Source organism: Thunnus maccoyii, chromosome 11 (assembly GCF_910596095.1).
Source record: "Thunnus maccoyii chromosome 11, fThuMac1.1, whole genome shotgun sequence".
Taxonomy (NCBI): Eukaryota; Metazoa; Chordata; class Actinopteri; order Scombriformes; family Scombridae; genus Thunnus; species Thunnus maccoyii.
In genome coordinates, this window is record NC_056543.1 from 14,056,082 (window position 1) to 14,078,314 (window position 22,233).

Below are 22,233 nucleotides of genomic sequence, written 5' to 3' on the forward strand. Positions count from 1 at the left end.
TGGTGATGGTATTATGGTGCGACGTGTGTGTGTGTGTGTGTGTGTGTGTGTGTGTGTGTGAGTATTTCCATGCATAAGCAACAGACGTGTTTATTTGCTGTGTGCTTGTTTAGATAAGCCTGTGCCTGGATGTACTGCCTCCAATGTTTCTGAGCGAGTGTGTGTGTGTGTGTGTGTGTGTGTCAGCTCAGCAGATGGAGTTTGATTCTCACCGCTGGGAAATCTCTATCCCACAATGCACTGGGAGCAGCGCCAAATGAAGAAGTGGCAGCAGCGGCGGCGGCAGCAGCAGCAGCAAAAGGGAACCAATCACAGCTTGAATACTGAAAAAAAAATAACAGCACTTTCTCTCTCTTTCTCCTTCCTGTCTCTGCTCCTTCAGGACTGGCCACTGTTGTGCTATCCATCAACATGAATTGGATCCATAACTCAAGTTATTTCTTTGCTCATAAAACACACGCACACGTATCACAGACACAGTAAAACTGATTAACACGGATCACAAAGGAAAATGGGGACAGAGTGAAGGGGCGGTTGTTTCCCACTCCTTCCCTTTTTGTTTCTGAGCAAATACTGTAGAAGAACAAAAGCAAACAGGAACGTCTGGAAATCCTTGTTTCAACAAGAAAATTCTCCAGAACAAAACAGAATGTCTCATCACTTGTGGGTCTACAGAGGGGATTACTTCAAATTTGGCCCTACTTTTACATGAGAACTCTTCCCAAACCCCCCTTCAGACCTTAGTAACGTCTTTTGTTGGATTTCTGAGCGGTGAAAAGAGACAGAAGAGTTGGCGATGTTCTCTCAGCATTTTCATGAGTACAACAAGAGTCACCTTTTCAAAACACAGCTCGTCATACAACTACCAGGAGTTAACATGAGGAATTATTAGTAACCAGTAAAAGCACACGAATGTACCAAAAAACACAAAGTGCTCCCAGTCTAACAGGTGGGATGGCAAGATGATCTGAGAGATCATTGTGATGTGTCGAAACATCCTGATGACATCACATTCCCCCGCTACAGCAAGGCGGTTTCAGGTTTGAAAAAAAAAACTACTGTCATGGAATATGTCTGTGTGTGTGTGTGTGTGTGTGTGTGTGCGTGTGTGCTAGGGCTTGACCGACATGTGATTTTGACGCCGATACGCCAAATATCTGCTTTTGAATTGAACTCTTTTCACACCCAAGAAGCATTTTTAATGTTCGTCTAGAGTTTTATTTTTAGGATGTAAAAGCCTCTGAAACAGCATCTAGTTTACTGTGGAACAATGAAACTCTTCACTGAAAGCCAGACTATTGACATTAAGGCAAAGTGAGGCAGGTTTCATTGCAGGTTTTTGAACACCTCACTGTGGAGTGATTTCTCTGGTCAGACATCTGAGGTTAGCTATGATCAAGGGAATAAACTCAACTATATCAGAGATGGATGATAACTTATATCTGATTCATAATTGAACTGATTGGTATCTATGGCAGCAAAATTAAATATCGGTACAACTCTAAAGTGTGTGTGTACTGTGTATGTGTGTGTGTATGTTTGCTTGCTCACAGTGAAAAACAAAAAAAAACGTTTTCCATCCCCTGTAGCCCTTCTTTGGCCAGTCTGGAACAAAAAGGGGGACTTCACTCCCCAAATAACCAATCACAGTCCAGCGGTGGATTGTGAGATTGTCAACATAAATCGCTACGAAAACCTCGACGTGAGGTATGAACAGAGAAAAAGAGACTGAGAAAAAACGGGAGAGGGGGGGTTAGCTGGCCCGAGTTAAGGGTCTATATCCGATGCTTTCATCTGGGTTTTAGCTCAGTTAGTCGTCCTTTAGTCCCGTGCTACTGCAGGACCAGCAACCTGTGGCTGGCTTCCCATAGGCTCAGCTGCAGCTTGAGGTCAAAGGTCGGCGGTGTCGTCGTCTCCCTGCGCCCATTGGCCCAGTAGCCTCCTCCACACTCCCCCTCCAGGGCCGGAGACAGAGCGGCGTACAGCACAATGGCAGCGCCCTCTGCAGGAGTCTGGGGAAATGCACACCCGCACACGCACACACACACAGAAAGGTATCAAAATTTGGAAAAAAAAGAAGCCATACCAAAGACACATAAACAGCAAACGGAACTGAGTGTCTGCAGGATGACAAGTTCAACAACAAGTACGGAAAAAACAAAGAACGCGTCTGAGTGTGTGTATGTGTGTGTGAATGCCAGAGGAAGCTTGGTGTCATTGGATGTTACTGTCAGTGAAAAGAAGGCTCAGGGTGTGTGTGTGTGCGTGTGTGTGTGTGTGTGTGTCTGCTTGGATAAGTGTGTGAGAGTGTAAGTGTTGATGAATTTTAACAATGATCTCAGTGTCAGCTGTGAGACCAGGAGCAGGTTTCAGAGCGGAAAGAGGGGATCACATCCTGGGAGCATCAACACCACACATGCATGCAATGAGAAACATTGTGTGTGTGTGTGTGTGTGTGTGTGTGTGTGTGTATGTGCGTGCAGTGCTTTTAATAGTTCTTCTGAATTAATTGTTTTGCTTGCAGGGAAACATTTTTCAGTTCGTGCAACGATACGGGCAAACACAACTTGTATTTCATTATTCATTTTGCTGTCTGCAGTTTAAAGGTTTGTTCACACATGGGAGGGTTTTACGGTTTAAAACAACAACAACAACAAAAAAAAAAAAACGCTTCCTGGAACACTTTTTGTGAGATGGGGGAAAAAAAAAACTTGTTTCCATGACAACAAGCAACTCATTTTATCTCACCTGTTGCTCTGTTGCATCTCACCTCATCGCTTTGCCTGCCAACAACGCTGCCTTTTTAAAACAATATTCACTAAATCACTAATTACAATGACCAGTTCCTCCAAATATTGATTTCATCTGCTGGTTGTATCGACTTTTTCAAGAGTGTCAGAAGAAGAGTGCTTCACATCCAATTTGTGTGTTCAGATAAACAATGCAGCATGTGAACATTATAAAGGGGATTTTTTTTTTCCAAGTAAGATGAAAGATTTTCTGTAACACTCTTGCGCTTGTCGATATATATTTTTTAAATCACTCCACGTGGTTTTGTGTTTAAAATTAACTTTCCTTATTAAATCGGTCTTATTTGAATTCTGTGTGAGTGAGTGTGTGTTTGTGAAGCTTCCCTGACCGATGTTATAGCCTGGACCATTGTAGATTTGGCAATGTACAGCATATTACCAGGTGCTACCAGTGTAAAGAATATAATTAGAGGATTTAGAGTATGGTCCAAATTTTAGTTTGTTCAGTTTCTAGTTAAATATTTTATTATTATTCATGCTGCAGTTATTATTTATTTCCAATCTGCCTCCTTCATTGTCGTTGGTTTTGTGATTTTGGATTAATATAGCACTTTTTCTATCTATCTGCTGTACTTAGCTCTCCACCTGTCTATCTTCTAGCCTTTGGCTCGACATGTACCTAAATATTCCAGCAGGAGATTAAAGGTGTTGTAACAGGCGAGAAACACAGTTTGTGCATTAGTGTGGTGTCGTGTGTGGGTGTGTGCGTGTTAATGATTACATGCATGAGTTTGTGTGATTAATGTGTTTGTGTATGTGGGCCAGAACCATTCTAGAGGTTGCGCTTGCAGGCAAATGCCTGTGACAATTGCAGTTTGTGCTCAAACACGCACACACGTCTTCTTCCATTAAATCCCAGGGACATTAACAGCAGCCTGCGGCCAGTGCTTTAAGCTATGCAAGAAGTGCTCTAAAATACATCACAGCGTGAACAGCCTGCCTTGATTTTTAGTAGCACTTCTATTTTCAGTGATGTAGATGGACTGTGTGTGCAAATGCATAAGTGTCTATGTTTCATCTTGTGTAATACAATCCTGAAGTTAAAATTAATTGTTTCAGAGCTTGGAAATAACACATTTAGATGCTACATTTAATCTTACGACATTTGCATTCAAGTCATTTAACAGAAACAACTTAGGACAGCAAGGCAATAACCTGCAGTTTGGGGATCAAAGAAAGGGTTGAAGGCCTTTGTGGCCCTAAAATCGTCCTGTAACCATACAGAGATTGAATCAAGGTCAAGGGTTAGAGACCAAGGACTGTGAAAACACTCAGTATTAAACAAATGAATAGAAAAGTAAAGAAAATGTATATTAGGTGTCTTCTGTGGACATTTTAATTATCAGGTGTAGTTTATAGTCCAGATGAAACAGCATTTTAAGAGTATCTAACTTCTGTGTCGTGATGTATTTCCGAGTGAAACAGGGCAGACAGGCAGGACATGACATTGAGAGGAATTTGATTTGAACATTGAAAAGTGGGCATGTCATAATGAATCTTATCTCTGTGCCGCTAAAAGTTGAAGATTGATTGATGGGTGGATGTCATGATATTATTGGTTGAAATTGGTTGGTTCAAGCTGACATCAGCACACGTCATATTTTGTTTTACAGGAAGAAAACGTGATTGGATTTTGATATAAGAAGACAAAGAAAATTGATTTTTTTATGGGGTTTTTTTGGCACACATTGTTAAATAGGTGCACAATATGAGCAGGGATGTGATCTAAAAGGGTTAAAAAAAGCATTTTTCATTTCATCTAGACTTTAATATTTATTGTCTTTAATATTTATTGTTTTTGCTTTGCTGTCTTTCAGGATGACATAAATCAAACTCGGTCTGCTATCAGTGCAGTGTATTACCCTGAAAAGGAGGCGAGCGAGAGCACTCTGTGCCAGGCGGAGGGGCGTCCAGAGATGTCTGTAGAGAGCAGTATCCACCATGCCAGGATCCACAGCACATGAACTCACTGAGAAACCGCCGTCCTGCAGCTCTCGGTGGAGGTGGGAGCTAAATAACAGCTGTGCTAGCTTACTGTCACAATAAGCTCTGTAGGCTGAATAACACTGGCTGAAGAGAAAGAAAGAAAGAAATATTATCAGACTTTTACAGTGACGATAATGAAATGTGTCTCTGTTTGAATACAACAAGGATGAGACTGTTTTTCTCAGTTTTTCTTTCAGTTCATTTCAATAAGCTGTTTCCACAATAGCTAATAATTTTCCAGGTTAGAAGAACTTGTCCTGCTGAACAAAGACGAGTTCTTTTTACACTGGAAATATAACAAGACCTCTCTGAATCCTCAGGCTCAACAGGTAAATTTAGCACACAAGGACGCACAGTGTCCTTGATGTGAAGCATCTGAAACCAGGCCCAGACAATATCATTCAACTGCGGTTTGTGTGTATGTGTGTGTGTGTGTGTGTGCCTTTCAGAGGATTTAAAGCTCATATTTTCAACCTGCAAAGTAATTTCAATATTACCTGGGTATTACTGAAATTACTTGCGTGTTGATTATTGTTTCAATTGTTTGGATTTAGACAAATGACACATTTCTCCTGATAACTCACATGTCTGATGGTCAGGTGCTAAACCCCAAAGGGAAATAAAACTAATCTCTTCCCCGTTATCTGGAGAGACTCTGGACCAGATGCACAGTCTGTGTGATATCGCAGTATTACCGATTTCCTATGAGAAACGTCACGGTGTTTTACAGCTACAAGCTGAATTGTATTTTCTGTTTCTTTTGTTTTATTTTTTTTGATTATTTAATAGCCATTTGAGGTAAGTGATGCTACATTTCATCAACAATTTATTCTATTTAACTGGTGGTACAAATTAAAAAAAATAAGCATATATTAAAAGAAAATTGCAGCAGCTGTTACCTTCCTTCATCTCTTGGTGATGATGACCACATTGGCAGGTCTAATTTGCTGCTGCTATTATTCACCCTTTCTACATGTGACAGTGGTCTGACATCTAATAATCTGAATTTTCTTTAATGGAAAGAGTTATATCTATTATTATAAAATCATTTCTCAGATGACTTTGATGGAGACACATCTACATAGAACTAACTGATCGTTACTGACGCAGAAACAGAGAACAAAAACAAGATATCCTGTTGGAATAATGCGACGATCCTCCATAATGTCACTATAACTATAAACATAAATAAAATGTCTCAGGACTGTTTCCTTTTTCCTCTTGAGGCAATGTACAACACGATGAAGATGTTCAGGCTGCTAATGCTTGTGGACAGCAGTGCTCTTAGCTGGGACTACACTGAGCCAACAGTCGCCCACTAATGCCAACAGAAACTAAGACACCTGTGTTGGCGACGCCAGCGGAGAGCAGGTGACTGTGACAGGCAGTGGCTTGAAATGTTCTTCCAAAAGAATCAACACAGTAAAGGACTGATTAAGTGCTCCTTTAAGCAGCTATTAGCTACACTAGATATGGTTGTGACTGCTAAACATTTGCTAAAGTTCATTTGTTCAGACATAATGTACTGCAGCAGTATGAAATGATTATTTCATACGTATTAATATTTTGTTTGTAGGAAACTGTTCCTTCAATATATACATATACTGTATATGCATATCAGTATTTGGGCGCGAACCTACCAGCTATTCAAGTCATTGAGTCTGATCTCGCCGATGCGGTGAGCAGAGGAGGAGACGTTGACCACGTGGGAGAAGTCACCAGATTTCCCACTGTTCTTCAGCGTGTCCAGGAGCAGCCAGGTCAGCAGGAAGTGGCCTAGGTAGTTCACACCGAAGTGCTGCTCAAATCCATCCTCAGTACGGCCCTCGGGAACCAGCATGACACCCGCTTGACGCACACAAACACACAAAAATTTCATGCGCACGAAAATACAATTCAATTGTCTGAAATATCAAAATTCTTATGTAAGTCTGAAGTGCTTGCATACGTACCAAAAAACAGCACATAATAGTGAGAATGAAATTTGTCTGCAGTACAGTACTCTGTGGTATTTTTACCTCAAATGGTGTGACTATAATATTCCTATAGAAATGTTTACTGTCATGTTGCCTCTGTTTCAGTCTGGCTGCAGCCACAGAAAGTAAATAAACATGAAATAAATTAACTTTGAATGGATTATTGCTGAGAGTATGATGTTGGCAAAAATCCTCTGGTAGGCCTCACATATTTTTCTTATCAAATAAACTAGACAGACTAAAAAAAAACATGAGATCTGTCCCCTAATTGATGAGCCAGCCCGATGAAGCACATCCAAAGCACCTTGTTTGCACCTCCACTACAGAAAATGTTTAAATATGTGTCAAAGATTTTTCAGTGAGACTACAGCTGAGATTAATTCTTTCACATTTTGCCTACGTTTGACAGCACCTGCCTTCATGTAAGCTGTGCAGAAGATTTCTACTTATCACTTAATGCTGGACAGACTACTCTCTCCCTCTCACTACATATACAGTGTATGTATATATAGTGTTTCCATCACTCACCATTATTGATCAGAATGTTGAGCGGTAGGTCCCGCTTCTTGAAACTCTGGACGAACTGACGGACAGACTGCAAAGAGGCTAGGTCCAGTTTCTTGAACTCCACTGGGAAGGACACACACACACACACACACAGACACACAGAGGCATACACATCAGAGCCATTGTAAAGGGATTATTTCTGCTAGCCATTTTGGTGGTAAGACATCAAAGAGCGCATTAATGATTTCTTACAGCAGGCTCGGTGGGTTCTCACACTACAGTTCCGGCAACGCTATGCCTCTCTTCCTCCAGCACATTATATCATACCTAATACTTCTTCCTGAGCTCCATCATAGCCTAACACACCATTATATCAGGTCTAATGTATGATAAGACACAGGTAAGGAAGCAATGACCAGGAGCTGGTATCACCAGAGCGTGAAAGTGACTCTGTGTGCTTAAGTGTTAGTGTGTGTGTGTGTGTGTGTACACATGCAGAGAAATCACTTTGGGGATAAAGAAATATGAGAAGACTTGACAGTGTTCACTTAAAAACCTCAACTCTTTTCTTGCTGGGACATCTACTTAGCACACTGTAAAAAGTGTGTGAATGTTCAGCTAAGTTATTAGACAAAAATGCAATAAGAATCTTGTCAACTATGGCCATTAAATGATACAGGATTACTTTATATTGTTACTTTATATTATATTATCTGTCCCTCGTGTCAGTCATGTAACTGTTCCAACCAGTAGACGTGTGTGCAAAAGTAAATGACCAACACACTAAGCTATGGACTTTGTATTATATCGAGCTGACCGCTCAATGTTCAGTAGAAGAGCCATGCTACTTTCCATAGCCAAACTATTTCCTGTCCATCGAAACATCAAAACAATGCGCTGCTTTGTGTAGACATTGTGTTACACAGTATCTGCACAAGTGCTGCATCTAATTTACAATTATTTTCATTATCATTTCATTTGTTGATTATTTTCTCAATTTATTTTGATTTTTGGTCAATAAAATGTCAAAAAATTGTGAAAAATGTCAATCACTGTTTGAGTTTACTGCAATACTGAATGAAAGAGACGAGAAAATATTCACATTTAAGAAACTTAAACAATTATCAAAATAATTGGTGATTAATTTTCTGTCTATGGACTAATTGATTAATCGACTAATCATTGCAGCTCTAGTCTACACAGACAGCACGTTGTGTAGAAGCCTAATAATTCCTAGCAAGACGGCCCAGTTTAGGACTGATTTAGAGAAGTTCTCAGGGAACCTCAGAGAGGAATGAAAAAGATTAGTTGAATCTGTTAGTAGCCACCAGTTGTGGCTATAGTTGCTGCAGTAGGCACGGCAGTTTTATGACTGCCTCTTGTTATGTGCAGCGCACAATAAAGTTAAGTGTGTGAACTGAAGTTGCGGTCCACAAATTATTAAACATAACAATCATAACATGCCACTTCTAGTAAGTGCACACAGAGAATCACCATAATCTTGTGGTTTCACTTATATTAATGCATTTAATGGCTTATTGGAAAATACTTATGATTAAAAGTAAATCTTGAAAACATTGTTCTCTTTTTTCTCTTTTTGTGAACTCGTACACATTTTTTTCCGGCACTTTCTCCACCTCTTGGCAGTTTGAGGTTCAATCTTGGTGCTTTTATACATCAGACATGTGGTCCCCTCTGCTCGTTTGTAACCCTTTAACATCCCAGGCTTCTCAACAAGTCTGACTGGTTTCCTATAATATTGCTCACAGATTCTGCTTCTGGTGGGACATTATATGCACAGTTATTACATATGTGTTAGGTTGATTGCAGAATTTTGCCGTTCAAATTTCAAACACCTGACTTTCCTCTTACTCTTATAAAGGGTATTTTCTTTGTATTTGGACCTGTTTTTCACTGTTTCTTTGTGTCTTCTTTATTTACTAATACAATTAATAAAAGTAAGAATACTAATTTCTTTTTTTCCTACAGGCTCTTAATTGAAATCTCATCTCTTTACAGTTTTCTTCAATTGCTAAGACACATTTCCTGAAATTATGCTCCATTCCCCAAAACTGTAAACACAAATGCATAACTGCGCACTCATCTTCACAAACTTCAAATTTCCACATCCAAACAAAACTCTTCACTCTAAACCATGTATACTTACCTGTATTCTTTGCCTTCAAACTTCACACAAAAGCCATCAAATACACAAACACTTCAAAATATCCATTACACACTGGTGAGATCAATTCAAAACACTACTGTAAAAGTCTGTTACTGCAATGAATAATGACGCTTATGATTTTACCCCAGAACAACCTCTTGACATGATGAACACAATATAAAGACACAACACATATACATTTTCAAAAATTTTAATTCCTCAATATACTGTAGTAAAATAAACTGAAATTGAGTGAAAAAGTAAATGTACTGTAAAAAATATGCAACTGATAAAGAACATAGAATACAGTAAGATTATTTCCATGTGTTTACCAATATAAACCAATGAAAACAACAGTTTGTACATAAAGAAAGATATCAATTTTTTTCCATCCATTGTTCCAAAATAAGTGAACTGACTCATGGCCCTGTTATCTATCTATCCTCAGGTTCTGATTGGTGTGTGAACAATGTTGACTCTTAGTGTTTCCACCTGGGGAACTGTGTGTTAATTGGGTTCCAGCTGTGATGACTTGAGTTAATGATATTGAATGCCAGTGCTTTCTAAACGAGCACATGAGTGAAAACAGGGGAATAGTGTTGAGAGTTCTGGGAAATGGGTCTGTCTTTACGCAGATGGCGTCATGGTTTGTGGTGTTTGGTTTATAGGCCCAATTATTGTGTGTAAGCAATTGAGAAAAACTGTAAGAAATGCTTACATCCTCCTGTGCATATACATTGCAGGCTAAAATTTCAACACCTACCTCTTGCCTACTAGAACGCAGAATGCTTTATGTCCTACGTGCGTGTGTCCTCTATCTTATCCTATATTTCACCTTGCAAACCGAAGGAAATTTGGTTTGCACCAATGACCACAAAAATAATACATAATGAAATCATAATGAAAACATAAAAGCAATATAAATACAGTGGCTGGATGAAGGTATGAAGAATTTAAAACCTATTTACTGAATGATGCTCCCTTTTACCATTTTTTTTTTTACAAATGGAACAGGTTGAGGTGTTTTTTTGCCATGTTTTTCTTAGTTTATTGGGAAAACCATACTACACAGAGATGGTATTTTCCTCTCTAACATACACTGGATTGGCAGGCGATGGGGATAATATTCTATATTCTCACAGTATTGCAGAGAGCAGTGAGCCTGGGATCAATAGGTAAAACAGTGAGGATATAAACAACAAGAATGTAAAATGAGGAACAGGGAGGTCATCAGTACTGACAGATATGCCTCGAGCTGCATATAACCTCAGGATCACTCACTTGGTAGGACCCTTCTGTTCTTCCCATCAACTGTGTCAAGTCAAGTCAAGTCAAATGTATTTATAAAGCACATTTAAAAACAACCCACGTTGACCAAAGTGCTGCACAGACCAGAGCAGGTAGCTAAAATCACAAATACAAGAAACACTGACATAAACAACAGGGCACACAGCTCATAGGCACAAACAGACAACACACAGGTATAGGCACAAGCCAAAAATCAGCCACATCAGGAAGAATCTAAAGCTAGTGAATAAAAGTAAGGTTTGAGCCTGGACTCAGAGTCAGTGGAGGAGGCAGATCTGATAGGGAGAGGAATGCTGTTCCACAGTCTAGAGGCTACAACAGCAAAAGTGCGGTCACCCCTGAGCTTAAGTTTAGATCACGGCACAGCCAGGAGCCCCAAGTCAGCTGACCTGAGGGACCTGGAGGTAGAATAAGGGTTTAGAAGGTCTGTGAATAAGGAGGGGGCCAGCACATTTAGGGCTTTATAAACAAACAGAAGAACCTTAAAATCTATTCTGAACCTTACAGGCATCCAGTGGAGAGAGGCCAGGATAAGAGTAATATGGTCCCTCTTCCAGGTACCTGTCAGGAGCCTGGCTGCAATATTGTGGACCAGTTGCAGGCGGGATAGGGATGACCGATTAATCTCAATATACAGGGAGTTGCAGTAGTCCAAGCAAGAGGATATAAAGGTGTCGATGACTTTCTAGAGATTTTAGAAAGAGAGAAACGGCTTGATTTTGGCAATAGTACAAAGCTGTGTGCTGCTCAAAGACTCAAAGCTGCTGTACTAGGAAGCTGACTGCTGACTATCAAAACGCTTCCTGTATGAACCTCTCCTCAATGACCTGCCTATAACTTTTCGTACTCTCTGTGATACTTATCCTATTTTGTTTATGATAAGTATCACCTAGTTTCAACTCAAAGTATCAACAACAGTGTGCAATAATTCCTTGTGAAACTGACACAATGGTTAAAGGTTTTATAGTTGTGGCATAATTCACACTACACTGCTTGGCAATTTCTTCTCCACTTACTCAAACAGCAAAACTTACCTTTCTCACCTGGTAACTCAAAAGGCAGTCATAACCTCCTTTTATCATCTTATGTGTAGTAAAGCTTCAACTAACTTCAACCTGAACAGCAAGAATAACTTTAAACACTTCCTCCTCACCAGTTTTACTCTTTACGACCAAAACAGTAAGCAAGTCACAACACTCTCCTTTATCATTGTAATTCCTATATTGACAATAATGCTTAACAGTAGGATTTAGAGCTGCAATGATTAATCAATTAATTAGATGGACAGAAAATTAATCAACACCTATTTTGAGCGATTAAATGTTTTAAATCATTTTTCATGAAAAAAAAAAATTCTGGTTCCAGCCTCTCAAATAAATACGAATGAATAAGTTCTGGTTTCTTTAGTTTTCACCAACAGGAAGAGGAATATCTTTGGATTATTTACTATTGGTTGGGACTCAACCAGACATTTGAGGATGTCACCTTAGGCTTTGGGAAACAGTGATTGACATTTTTCACCATTTTTTTTTAACATTCTGACACAAACGACTAATCAATTAATCGAGAAAATAGTTGACAGATCAATCAGTAATGAAAATTGTAAGATAATTGTTAGTTGTAATATTTAGTACTATTTAATGTGTGAAGTCATATTTGGGCCCCAATCCAACCTAAACCCTGTGAATGCAGGCAAAATTGGGCGTGAACCAAATATGTAAAATATTCTTGTTTTCTGTCGGGCTCAGAAAGACAAATCCTCTTTGGATTAACAACCGCTGCCAAAGTACTACAAGATGAATGCATACAAAAAGAAAACCACATCTATAAAACATCCAGAAAATAATGTATTGTTCCTCCATATAGTACATCTGCAGTACGGCTGTCGAGGGTCAAATATAATGGATAAAGACAGGAACAGGACTGAGAGGGAGTGGAGGGAAGGAGAGTTGATGGAGCCGATAATAAAAAAGGCCGCCGTGACAGATGAGAGTGCAGCCGTTCTCGATGAAGGTCTGATATAGCAGCCTTATCTCCAAGCCATGCCACTCACCACCCGCTGAGTGTGTGTTTGTGTGTGGGTGTGTAGTGTGTGAATATGAATAACTCTGAGTATATCTCAGTGTGTATGTGGATTTGAATTGTACAAGGAAGCAAAATGTGTGTGTCTCTACGCATTAGCCTGAGACCAGGTACATCTGTGTTTGTGTGGGTCCTGCCTGTCAGTCCTCTCCTGTCCTCTTGAGTGGCCTCCCTTGAGGGCAGGCCCTTTCAGACTGGCCAGTCATATCTAGAAAGCCCACTGGGAGTGAAATGCCATCGATCGTACGTGGGCTGGCTGCTGCCAGCCCTCAATTAAGACCCCAGGATCCTCTTTAAAGCTCAGCCTCCTTGGCTCAATAGCCAAACACACAGACTGTGTTTTCGTTACAAAGGAATTATTTGAAACTGACGATAGGAACTGCCTTTGGAGACACGCGCGTGCTGTGTTAAAGTCACCATGTCCATTCATAGTCTCCATCTCAATATAATCATGTAATATCATCATGCTGTTAACTTAAAGATCCCCTCCAGACATGTATTAAGACATATAAAAAGACTTTGCTTGAATAACAAACTTTGCTTTGTGTATGATATGGTTTTTCCACATTAAAACTCAGTTACCTAAAGTTCTCCCTCATTGGAAAATCCTAAATTTATGACTATACAAATATTTTTCATTTCGACACTAGATACAAGATGTCCCTGAAAAGTCCATTCTCAGTGTATGTGCAGTGGAGGCTTTAAGTTTCCACATCATACTTGTGTAAGTTGCGTACTGGACCACGACTGGCCCCATACTAATTGTGATGTCACAAATTGTGCTCATACTTAAACTCAGATTTAAGGTGAGCACAGAGAAATGTTCTTCCTTCAGCAGATGAATGTGTAAAACTCTGCACATTCATCATTCTGCACAGTTCACAAAAACTTCACTTGGAAGGTTGTTAAATTGTCAGTTTCTTATATGCTGGATTTTAGTATACTTCTACTTTCTACATTCCAAATGATCTAAAACCTATATTACTACTAATACTGATATTATTACTACTACAACTTGTACATTGTACAAACACATTAAGCTCTACAATGATTCTATTTTCAGTTTAATGACATGAAAACAGTCAAACAGTGGATCATTGGCTCCAAGTTGGTTCCAAATCAAAAGGCATGGACACCTGTCTCAATGTTACAGTATGTTAGAATACAGTGACATTTGGTGCACAACCCTGTTAAAAAACTGCTCAAGAGCAGTGAATAACCAATCAAAGTACAACTTTTGTACAAGTTAAAGAGTGCCACGATTTGTCCAACTGAAAGAGCTGCCACACAAAGGACTCAAAAGGGATTCAGGTTTGATGCGTAGTTTTTATAATGAGTGGAGTAATTTCTACTCCCATTCTTAATCGTTCATTGATTTGTTCATTGACCGTGTTATTACAGACATTTTGATGTGTAACAATAGGAAAAGCACAGGTGCAAATGATAAAATTAATGATGGCTGAATTCCACTTTAGTTTCTGGGTCCTGGTATTGTACATGCTGGCTCACTGTCAGACTGTCATGGTTAACTGGTACAGCTGATTAGAACTGAGTCATTCTTAATGTTATTAGGAACACCTGTGCTTTCCCTATTAAGACAAGTCAAACTGTCTGCTGTGAAAAGGGCCTTCAGGGGAAAGGTGAAGATGCCATATTGGTTAGTGTTTGCCCATACTAGCTTACTATTACCTAAAAAAATTACTTCCACTTCAATGCACCATATCACATTTATGACTTGTGAAGTCTTGAAGGGAGCAAAAGTCAAAGCATGGTTTCATGGGAGCGTAGTGATGTCTAGCTCTGCTTCCATTTTCCACTGTCTAATCTCTCTGCTACACGTACAGCTCTGTCTTTGTCATCTCAACCTGTTTCCCTTGGTGTCTCTTCTTCCCGTGTGCATGGAAAAGCAGGTTTCACAATTGCGTCTGCAATTTTGAACACTAAATGTGATTACAAATGTTTTCTGCTGCCATAGTGCACAATCAGAGCCTCTGCAGATTCCCTGTGTCACTGAAAAAAAACAAAATAAAAACAAAAGCTTGTTCCAACTGAAAATCTTTTGGTAAATGCAGCACTTTACGCAAATCAGACGAACTGCAGCTGCGCTAATTTACATATGTAGTCTTAGTAAATACCTCGCTAAATTAAAAAAAATTGCGGTGACACAAAATTTGCAACAGACTTATTAAATATCCCCCCAATCACTTAAAAAGCCAGTGGATTGGACACAATTTCACCAAACTTAATTTTGTGTTTTTACAGTAATTTTTTAGCCTGAAAATGCAACGGAAAATCAGTTCATACAGGCATTTTTTTCAAACTGACTCTATTTGAAGTAAATAATAAACAGTTCAGACACTGAATGGAAACATCTTGAACATAAATAATGTAGAAAAGCGTCATTAATAATGTCAATAATAAATACTGTTTCAGAAAACCTGAAAAGGGGGTTTTGTCTACTTTTCTGTAGTTAATCCAACTACAGCAGCTCAGTTTAATTGTGAGTGGAATTTCTGGCTTTTATGTTGTGGCATCTTTGATCTCTTTGGTGTTTCTTCACAAAAAACAAATATCTTTACAAAAGCAATAAAATAAAAATCATGAGGGAGGACTACCTCCACCTGCCATAAATTCTACCATTTCCACCTGGCTTTAACATGCATCTTGTGTCCTGATTGTGACTACAGTAAATATGATTAAGCTGGATTACACCTAAATCTGATATTAAAATGCATCGCTGGTAAACGCATCAAATTTCTCCTCTGCTTGCCAAAAGGCCAGAGATATTCCATTACAAACATGATTCAAAACTGACAGTAAACACATTGAAATGCAATTATTTTTTGGCAAATACTTTACTATCAGAGCTCTAATGACTGTTTGGACTGGAAATACAAGGATTTGTTTGACCAAGTGTTTGGATGATGAGTTTTTGCTCTAAAAACTACACAGCAAAAGATGATTGTCAAGTTATAAATTTCCTTGAATCAACATGTAACCTGTGGTATTTGGATCAAACCCTTTTTCAGCTTCTCACACTATCTACAATAATGTCTAAATGTAGTATGAAACTACAAAAAGGATGAATGAACTGTTCTCTGAACCCGCCTCTTATGAGACTTAGACAAGAAAGTATAAATAGTTTGAGCTGTCTGATAAACAACACAGTGATATCCAAGAATATTAGGTCTGGGCAGAGTGCCAATTGTTAGCTCCTCCACAGCCTTTTTTATTCAGCTCATGTAGGAGACAGGAGGCTGGCTGATGCCCGAGTCAACCCCAGCATGTTGTGTTGGTGAAATGATAGCCTGCCAGGCTGTAAATCCCTGAATATTGTGATGCTGTCCTCCATAGGCAGTGCTATTAAGAGGCCGAAGATGGTCTTAGAAATGTCGTGCAGATGGCCAAATTTCTGGTGACAATTTCTCTTTTTATTAATCAGTAGGCTATTAGTGAGAGGCAGGTATATCCCCATCTCTCTCTCTCTCTCTCTCTCTCTCTCTCTCCCCCAGCATGCTCATCATCACAGGTGCATCACCTCAACTGACCGGCTTATTTCTGAAGTTGAAATAAATTGAATGAATTTATTTTTAATCAAAGGTGAACCAATCTGTAACCATGTCATGAGGCATTTTTGAAAAATTTGCTTTGCCCCTCTATGTAATATTTTGGTGCTCAGCTCAGAGCACACGATGTACAGGTGGAAGAAGAGGAACACACAGGTTAATTTAAATGAGGCAGCGCAAAGCCAGTTGTTGGTATTTTGCTAGAAAAAAATGGTCTTAGACATTCTGTCTCTGAATGACAAAGCAGGAAAGTCTGCATTTATCTATAAATGATGACTGATTATTGTTGTCCATTACTACGTAATACTGTATGAAAACTTTCTACTTCCGTTCATGAAATCCCTGCAGCATCTGAAAGCAGCAGGGCCAACACATCCTTATAATTAAACGACCACATGGGTTGATCATACCTGCACTAAAGAATGACCCTTAGGAGTGTTTTCAGGACAACCCAAAGGAGCGTAATATGCTGCTTTCCAAAACTGTTACAAATCACTGTTAAAAAATAATTATGATTTATGGCAATGACAATGCTGCGGTTAAGGTCTGGTTAGGTTTAGGCACAAAAACAACTTGGTTAGGATTAGGGAAAGATCATGGTTTGGATTACAATTATCACTTGAAACATGGTTTCTACAACCTTAAAGCTACCCAATCTTTGTTGTCATGGCAACAGCAAACACCACAACAATCGTTACATTTTTTTTAAACTCTCCTGACTCGCAGTTGGAAACCCCACACTCATGGCTGGAAGCAAATGGTGGTCTCCTGCAGAAAAGTTCACTTCTTGCCATCTAACTATCTAGCCATCCACCCAACCCGCCTTCACTTAATAAGGCAAACTGTTATCTTATATTAACATCATCTGAATGGTGTCACTTCCCCAGGTCATAATTACTACGGCCGCTAGATAGCATAAACATAACTGTAGGTTGCTTTTGTCGGCTGAATTTTAGACCTATGCTGTAGTTTTTCTTGTGAGGATGGGCTGGTAGGACAGATATGTTGAGAAACGCTGAGCCAATACGCATAGTCGTTCACTGTGTTTACCTTCATTAAATACGTGCAGATGACACAGGGCTGCTACAAATAACCACACACACACATCAGACTGGTCTGTTATAATTCAATATTTTGCCTGCTATGCGAGAGACGTCAGATTACAGGAGCTCCTTAATCCCTAGCGTCAGAACCTCCTTTCCTTTCCTTTCCTTTCCTTTCCTTTTTTTGGCAGTTTTTCAGCATTTCATGTTTTATTCTTGAAATGCATGACAGTGAAAACATTGCTGCGTCACATTTAGTGATGTGATGTGACGACTTACAACATGATACAGTACAGTAGAATTAAGACTGAAAAAGTGGTTTTATAGATTATGTCCTGGCGCCATCTATGCTATAACAAATAACCACACACATACATGTCTTGTATACACACACAATTACTTGGAAATAATAAACAAACATTTGAAACTCCACAGCTTTTCACAAATGCACCCAACGTCATGCTTATATTTGCACAAAAAACATTTGTGGAGGTACAAACACATACTCTGACAAGGTCTGCCTTTTGACAACTTTCAACTTTGAAGAGATTGCTTTGATTACTTTCATCATGACTGAACATTATAAAAACAAAGGTGACCAAAAATTATGTTAATTGGAGTGAGAGAGCTTAGGTAAAGGCAGTTTTTGTAGGAGGGGAACAGCTGGGTTACCTACGCTGAGAGAGAATTTAATATGTGTTAAGCACGCACACACACACACACACACACACACACACACACACACACACACACACACACACACACAGGTAGCCTTGTTTCACACTGTTAATCTAGGCCTATGGTTTGAGGCAGAATGTGTTACTTTCAAGTGCACCGTGACTAAAGTTAGCGGACAGACAGCTCAGCCTATGGCAAAAATACAGAAATACCCGGTATCAGCTTGTACCTACGTGTGTGAGTGTTTATAAGTTGAAGTAAAATGCTTTAAGCCTCATTGACTAAAGCCAACTTGCAGTCTAAAGTCATTAGCATATTTCTACAGGAGAGCTGAGGTTTTCTAGGGACAGTATCTTTGTGAAACAAGGACTTACAATGCAGCATGATACCAAAGAGGACCAAACACACCTTTATATATTTACATACAAAAATAAACATAAACACATACCTGTGCATACATGCAAACTTAGGTCTGGGGGGAGTAATTCAGATGAACTGTATAATGATAATAATAATAACAATGATAAAAAACTAATTGTATAGCACCTTTCCAAAGCAAGTTTTACAAGGAGCTTACCGGGTTAAAAACAACAAACAGGAATCATGAAAGTGTTAATCGTAATAAGTACAATAGCATCATCAATAAAACATAACAAAAAAAAAAACACCTTGTGTGGGAAAGGTAAGGTAGAAGGATCACAGGAAGGACAGGCTATAAAAGCGTGTTTTAAGAAGAGACTTAAATGAATAGATACACTTTGCCCTCCTAATCTCCTCTGGAAGGTTTTTCGAAAGTCTGGGGGCCCTGATGGCAAACACTCTGTGACCTTTGTTTTTTCAGTCTGGATTTAGGAACCATCAGAGAGCAGCATTTGAGCACCTCAGGCCCGTGACGACATATGGTGATTTAAAAGGTCAGAAATGTAGCTTGGGGCCAAACCATTCTGGGCTTTAAAAGTGATAAGTAAGATTTTAAAATCGACTCTAAAACTAACATGCAGCCGGTGAAAAGATGAAAGGATAGGTGCAATGTGCTCTCGTTTTCTGGTACCTGTTTAAATCCTGGCGGCTGCATTATGGATTAACTGTAGAGAGGAGAGAGACATTTGCTGCAGATGGAGGAAAGGGAGTTGCAATAATGTAGCTGTGGTGAAATAAAAGCATGAGTGACTGTTTCAAGGTTTTGGGTAGACAGAAATGGCTTAACTTTAGAGATTTGCCTTAGTTGAGAAAAGCATGACTGTATGGCGGATTTGATGTGGCTGTTCAAAGTGAGGCTGCTGTCAAAAAACACACCAAGGTTTTGTACACTGCGGAGTCATAAGATGAGAGTAGGAACCTTGTGTTTGTAATTTGAGTCTTGGAGGAGTCAGTGCCAAATACAAGTCTTTTTTGATTGAGTTGTAGGAAATTTTGAATCATCCATTTATGAATATCCTCAAGACAGTTTATAAGTGAAGAAATTTCATTGAGGTTACTGAGGTCACAGCTGAGGTACACCTGGGTATCATCTGCATAAAAATGGAAACTGATGTGTAATCTTATGAGATGTCCCAAAGGCAGTGAATTGAATCGGGCCATGAACCGAACCCTGATCAACCCCACAATGCATCCTAGAGGTGGAAGACCAATACTCAGCAATACTTACACAGAAAGTCCTGTCTGTAAGGTGTGACTTAAAGCAGGGCTATTCAATTACAAATTCAGACATTTTTAGCAGCCCATTTAAAACCTTTTTTAAAGAAGTCTCGCTCTGAAATCTATTATAACAACAATCTGAGCCCGTCAGTGGCAATAACAAGCACTTTTAGTGGACGTACATTGATGGGGTGCAATTGAGTCTTGTGGGTGTATGTGGTTTGTCAAAGTGGTGTTACACCTAGCTATCAAAGATGGCGGACCTGCTCACGCATGGGCGACTCACATCCCTGGTTGACTCAGATCCTGTAGTGACAGGTGGAATATGTTTCTCACGCTGGTTTTGTTTCCTGACTGCTTACATATTTTCTGTACTGTGGTGAGCTCTAAAAGCTGACTGGAAAGATTCAAACATAGTTATCATTCATAAAGGATAAAAGTTGATTTGCAACAATCTTCTCTAGAACTTTGGGTAAAAAAAAGTGAGTTTAGAGATAGGTCTAAAATTGTTGAAATCATTTGCATTGAGTCCAGCTTTCTTCAACAGGGGTTGAACACGAGCATTTTTATAATTAAAGCTGCAAGCAGCGTTGAACGGGCCTTCGCACCCTTGCGCACGTTGGGTCACGGTACAGTCCAAGGGCTTCTGTCACAGGCATGTAGATGTCTCCAGACCTGGGCTGACAGATCTGACTTTACAAACATGTGAAGTTTGGTGCAGACTGGAGCATGTATTCACTGTAATTTAATTTAATAATTTGAAAACTTTAGATGAGTTTGTGTGTAAAACAAATTAATTTCCTAATTTTCATCAAGTTTATTTTTAGAAAAGTAAAGACTTTTAACCCACATGACCTGGTCAAAGTTTGATTGAAATGTGTACTGTCAGGTGTGTAGAGACAATAAGTAACTGTAGCTGGACACAGAAATACTCATATACTTGAATGGAGAGTGTGAGCGAACCACTAGGTGCTTGGGCCCTAATAAAGGCAAAACTGCAGTACAGAGCTACAAACTTTTGTTCAGCACAGTGTGATAAGTCATGTATTAAAGTTTGAAGCCGATAACATTAACGCCCTAGGAAGCGATAGCGTTTGATTGGGGTCCAAAATTGGCGCAAAGCCGTACTTTGATGAGCACACCCAGCCATTTTAGATACATAGGTGGTGCTCTCGAGCACATTTTGGCACTTTGGGGATTCATTTTTATATTTTATCAAATTTTTCACCAGACCTGATGTGCGTGCCAAATTTGATGAGTTTTTGAGCATGCTTAGGGGGTCAAATTTAGGGTTGAAGTGGCGGATTAATAAAGAAAGAATAATAAGAAAGAAACAAACACACAAAATACAATAGGGTCTTCGCCCTTTGGGCTCAGGCCCTAATAATAATAATAAGAAGAAGAAAGAAACAAACACATGAAATACAATACTAATAATGGGGCATAGTATCACAAGAAAGGGAGCTATTTAAAATGTTTAGTATAAAAGGACAAATTGTGTTAAACACTTCTTAAAAAAAACAAAAAAAAAACAGCTTAGGTTGAGAGACAAGGTTGAAGAGATCCAAACAAGTATTAGGCCTAGCAGGTAAACAATCTGATGGAGGATCTACGGTTGAGGTAATACTCTGATGAGTGAGGGAGATCTTTTGAGTAAAAAAGTTTAAAAACTAATTGCAGGTTTCAGGAGGAGCGTCTACAGATGGGACAGGGGAAGCATCAGTGGCATAGCTTACAGTGTTAAAACGCATCTTGGGATTAGAAATATTCAATTCAATGAGATGGGAAGAGTAGGCTTGTCTAGAGTTTTTAATCTTAGTATTAAAAAGGCTCATCAGAGCTGTAAGGTCCTTGTGGTGGTCAGGGAACTTCCACTGACACTCTGCTTTACAACATTTATGTTTTATCATACCAATGTTTTCATTTATCAATGACTAGTATATGTGTTTAGTTTTCCTGGTTTTAAATGGTGCAATTTCATCAAGGATGGACCGTAACTGTGTACGTGGGCAGCTAAAACAAGGAGGTAAAACCAAATTAAAACATAACAGTGATCAGAAATACAAGGATCACAACGAGTCAAGTCAGATAATGTAAGACCATAAGATAAAACAAGATCAAGATGATCAAGTATGGCCCTGACAGTGAGTGGGCCCCGTTGGTGAGAGATATAAATTAAAAGAATCAATCAGAGATAAAAATTCGACACTTATACTGTTAGGAGTTGCAGCAGACATGAATATTAAAATCACCTAGAATTAAAATCCTGTCATATTGATAGCAGCTCTGAGAATTCATTTATAAAGCAGAAGATGTGGGGGGGGGGGGGTCTGAAGACTAGAAAGCACAGACACTGGGTATTCCCCTTAAATACAAATAGATAGATGTGCCTCAAAGGAGGAAAACAGTCCTAATTCAATACAGGAAGTATTTAAATTATTTCTGAAGTAAACAGCTACCCCCACTCCCTTC

The 22,233-nt window shown here is 39.2% G+C and overlaps 1 protein-coding gene across 1 annotated transcript in view; it reads right to left on the reverse strand.

The window, feature by feature from the left end:
* Positions 1 to 795: 795 nt before the first annotated feature.
* Positions 796 to 22,233, reverse strand: part of LOC121907197 (dehydrogenase/reductase SDR family member on chromosome X-like) — a 39,916-nt gene continuing 18,478 nt past the window's right edge. Inside the window, exons 4-7 of the mRNA XM_042426624.1 lie at positions 7,301 to 7,402; positions 6,437 to 6,644; positions 4,673 to 4,880; positions 796 to 2,012 (exon numbers count right to left, since the gene is read on the reverse strand). Of these exons, the coding sequence (XP_042282558.1) occupies positions 1,833 to 2,012; positions 4,673 to 4,880; positions 6,437 to 6,644; positions 7,301 to 7,402 (698 nt within the window). The 3' untranslated portion in view covers positions 796 to 1,832. The remainder of the gene's footprint in view (positions 2,013 to 4,672; positions 4,881 to 6,436; positions 6,645 to 7,300; positions 7,403 to 22,233) is intronic.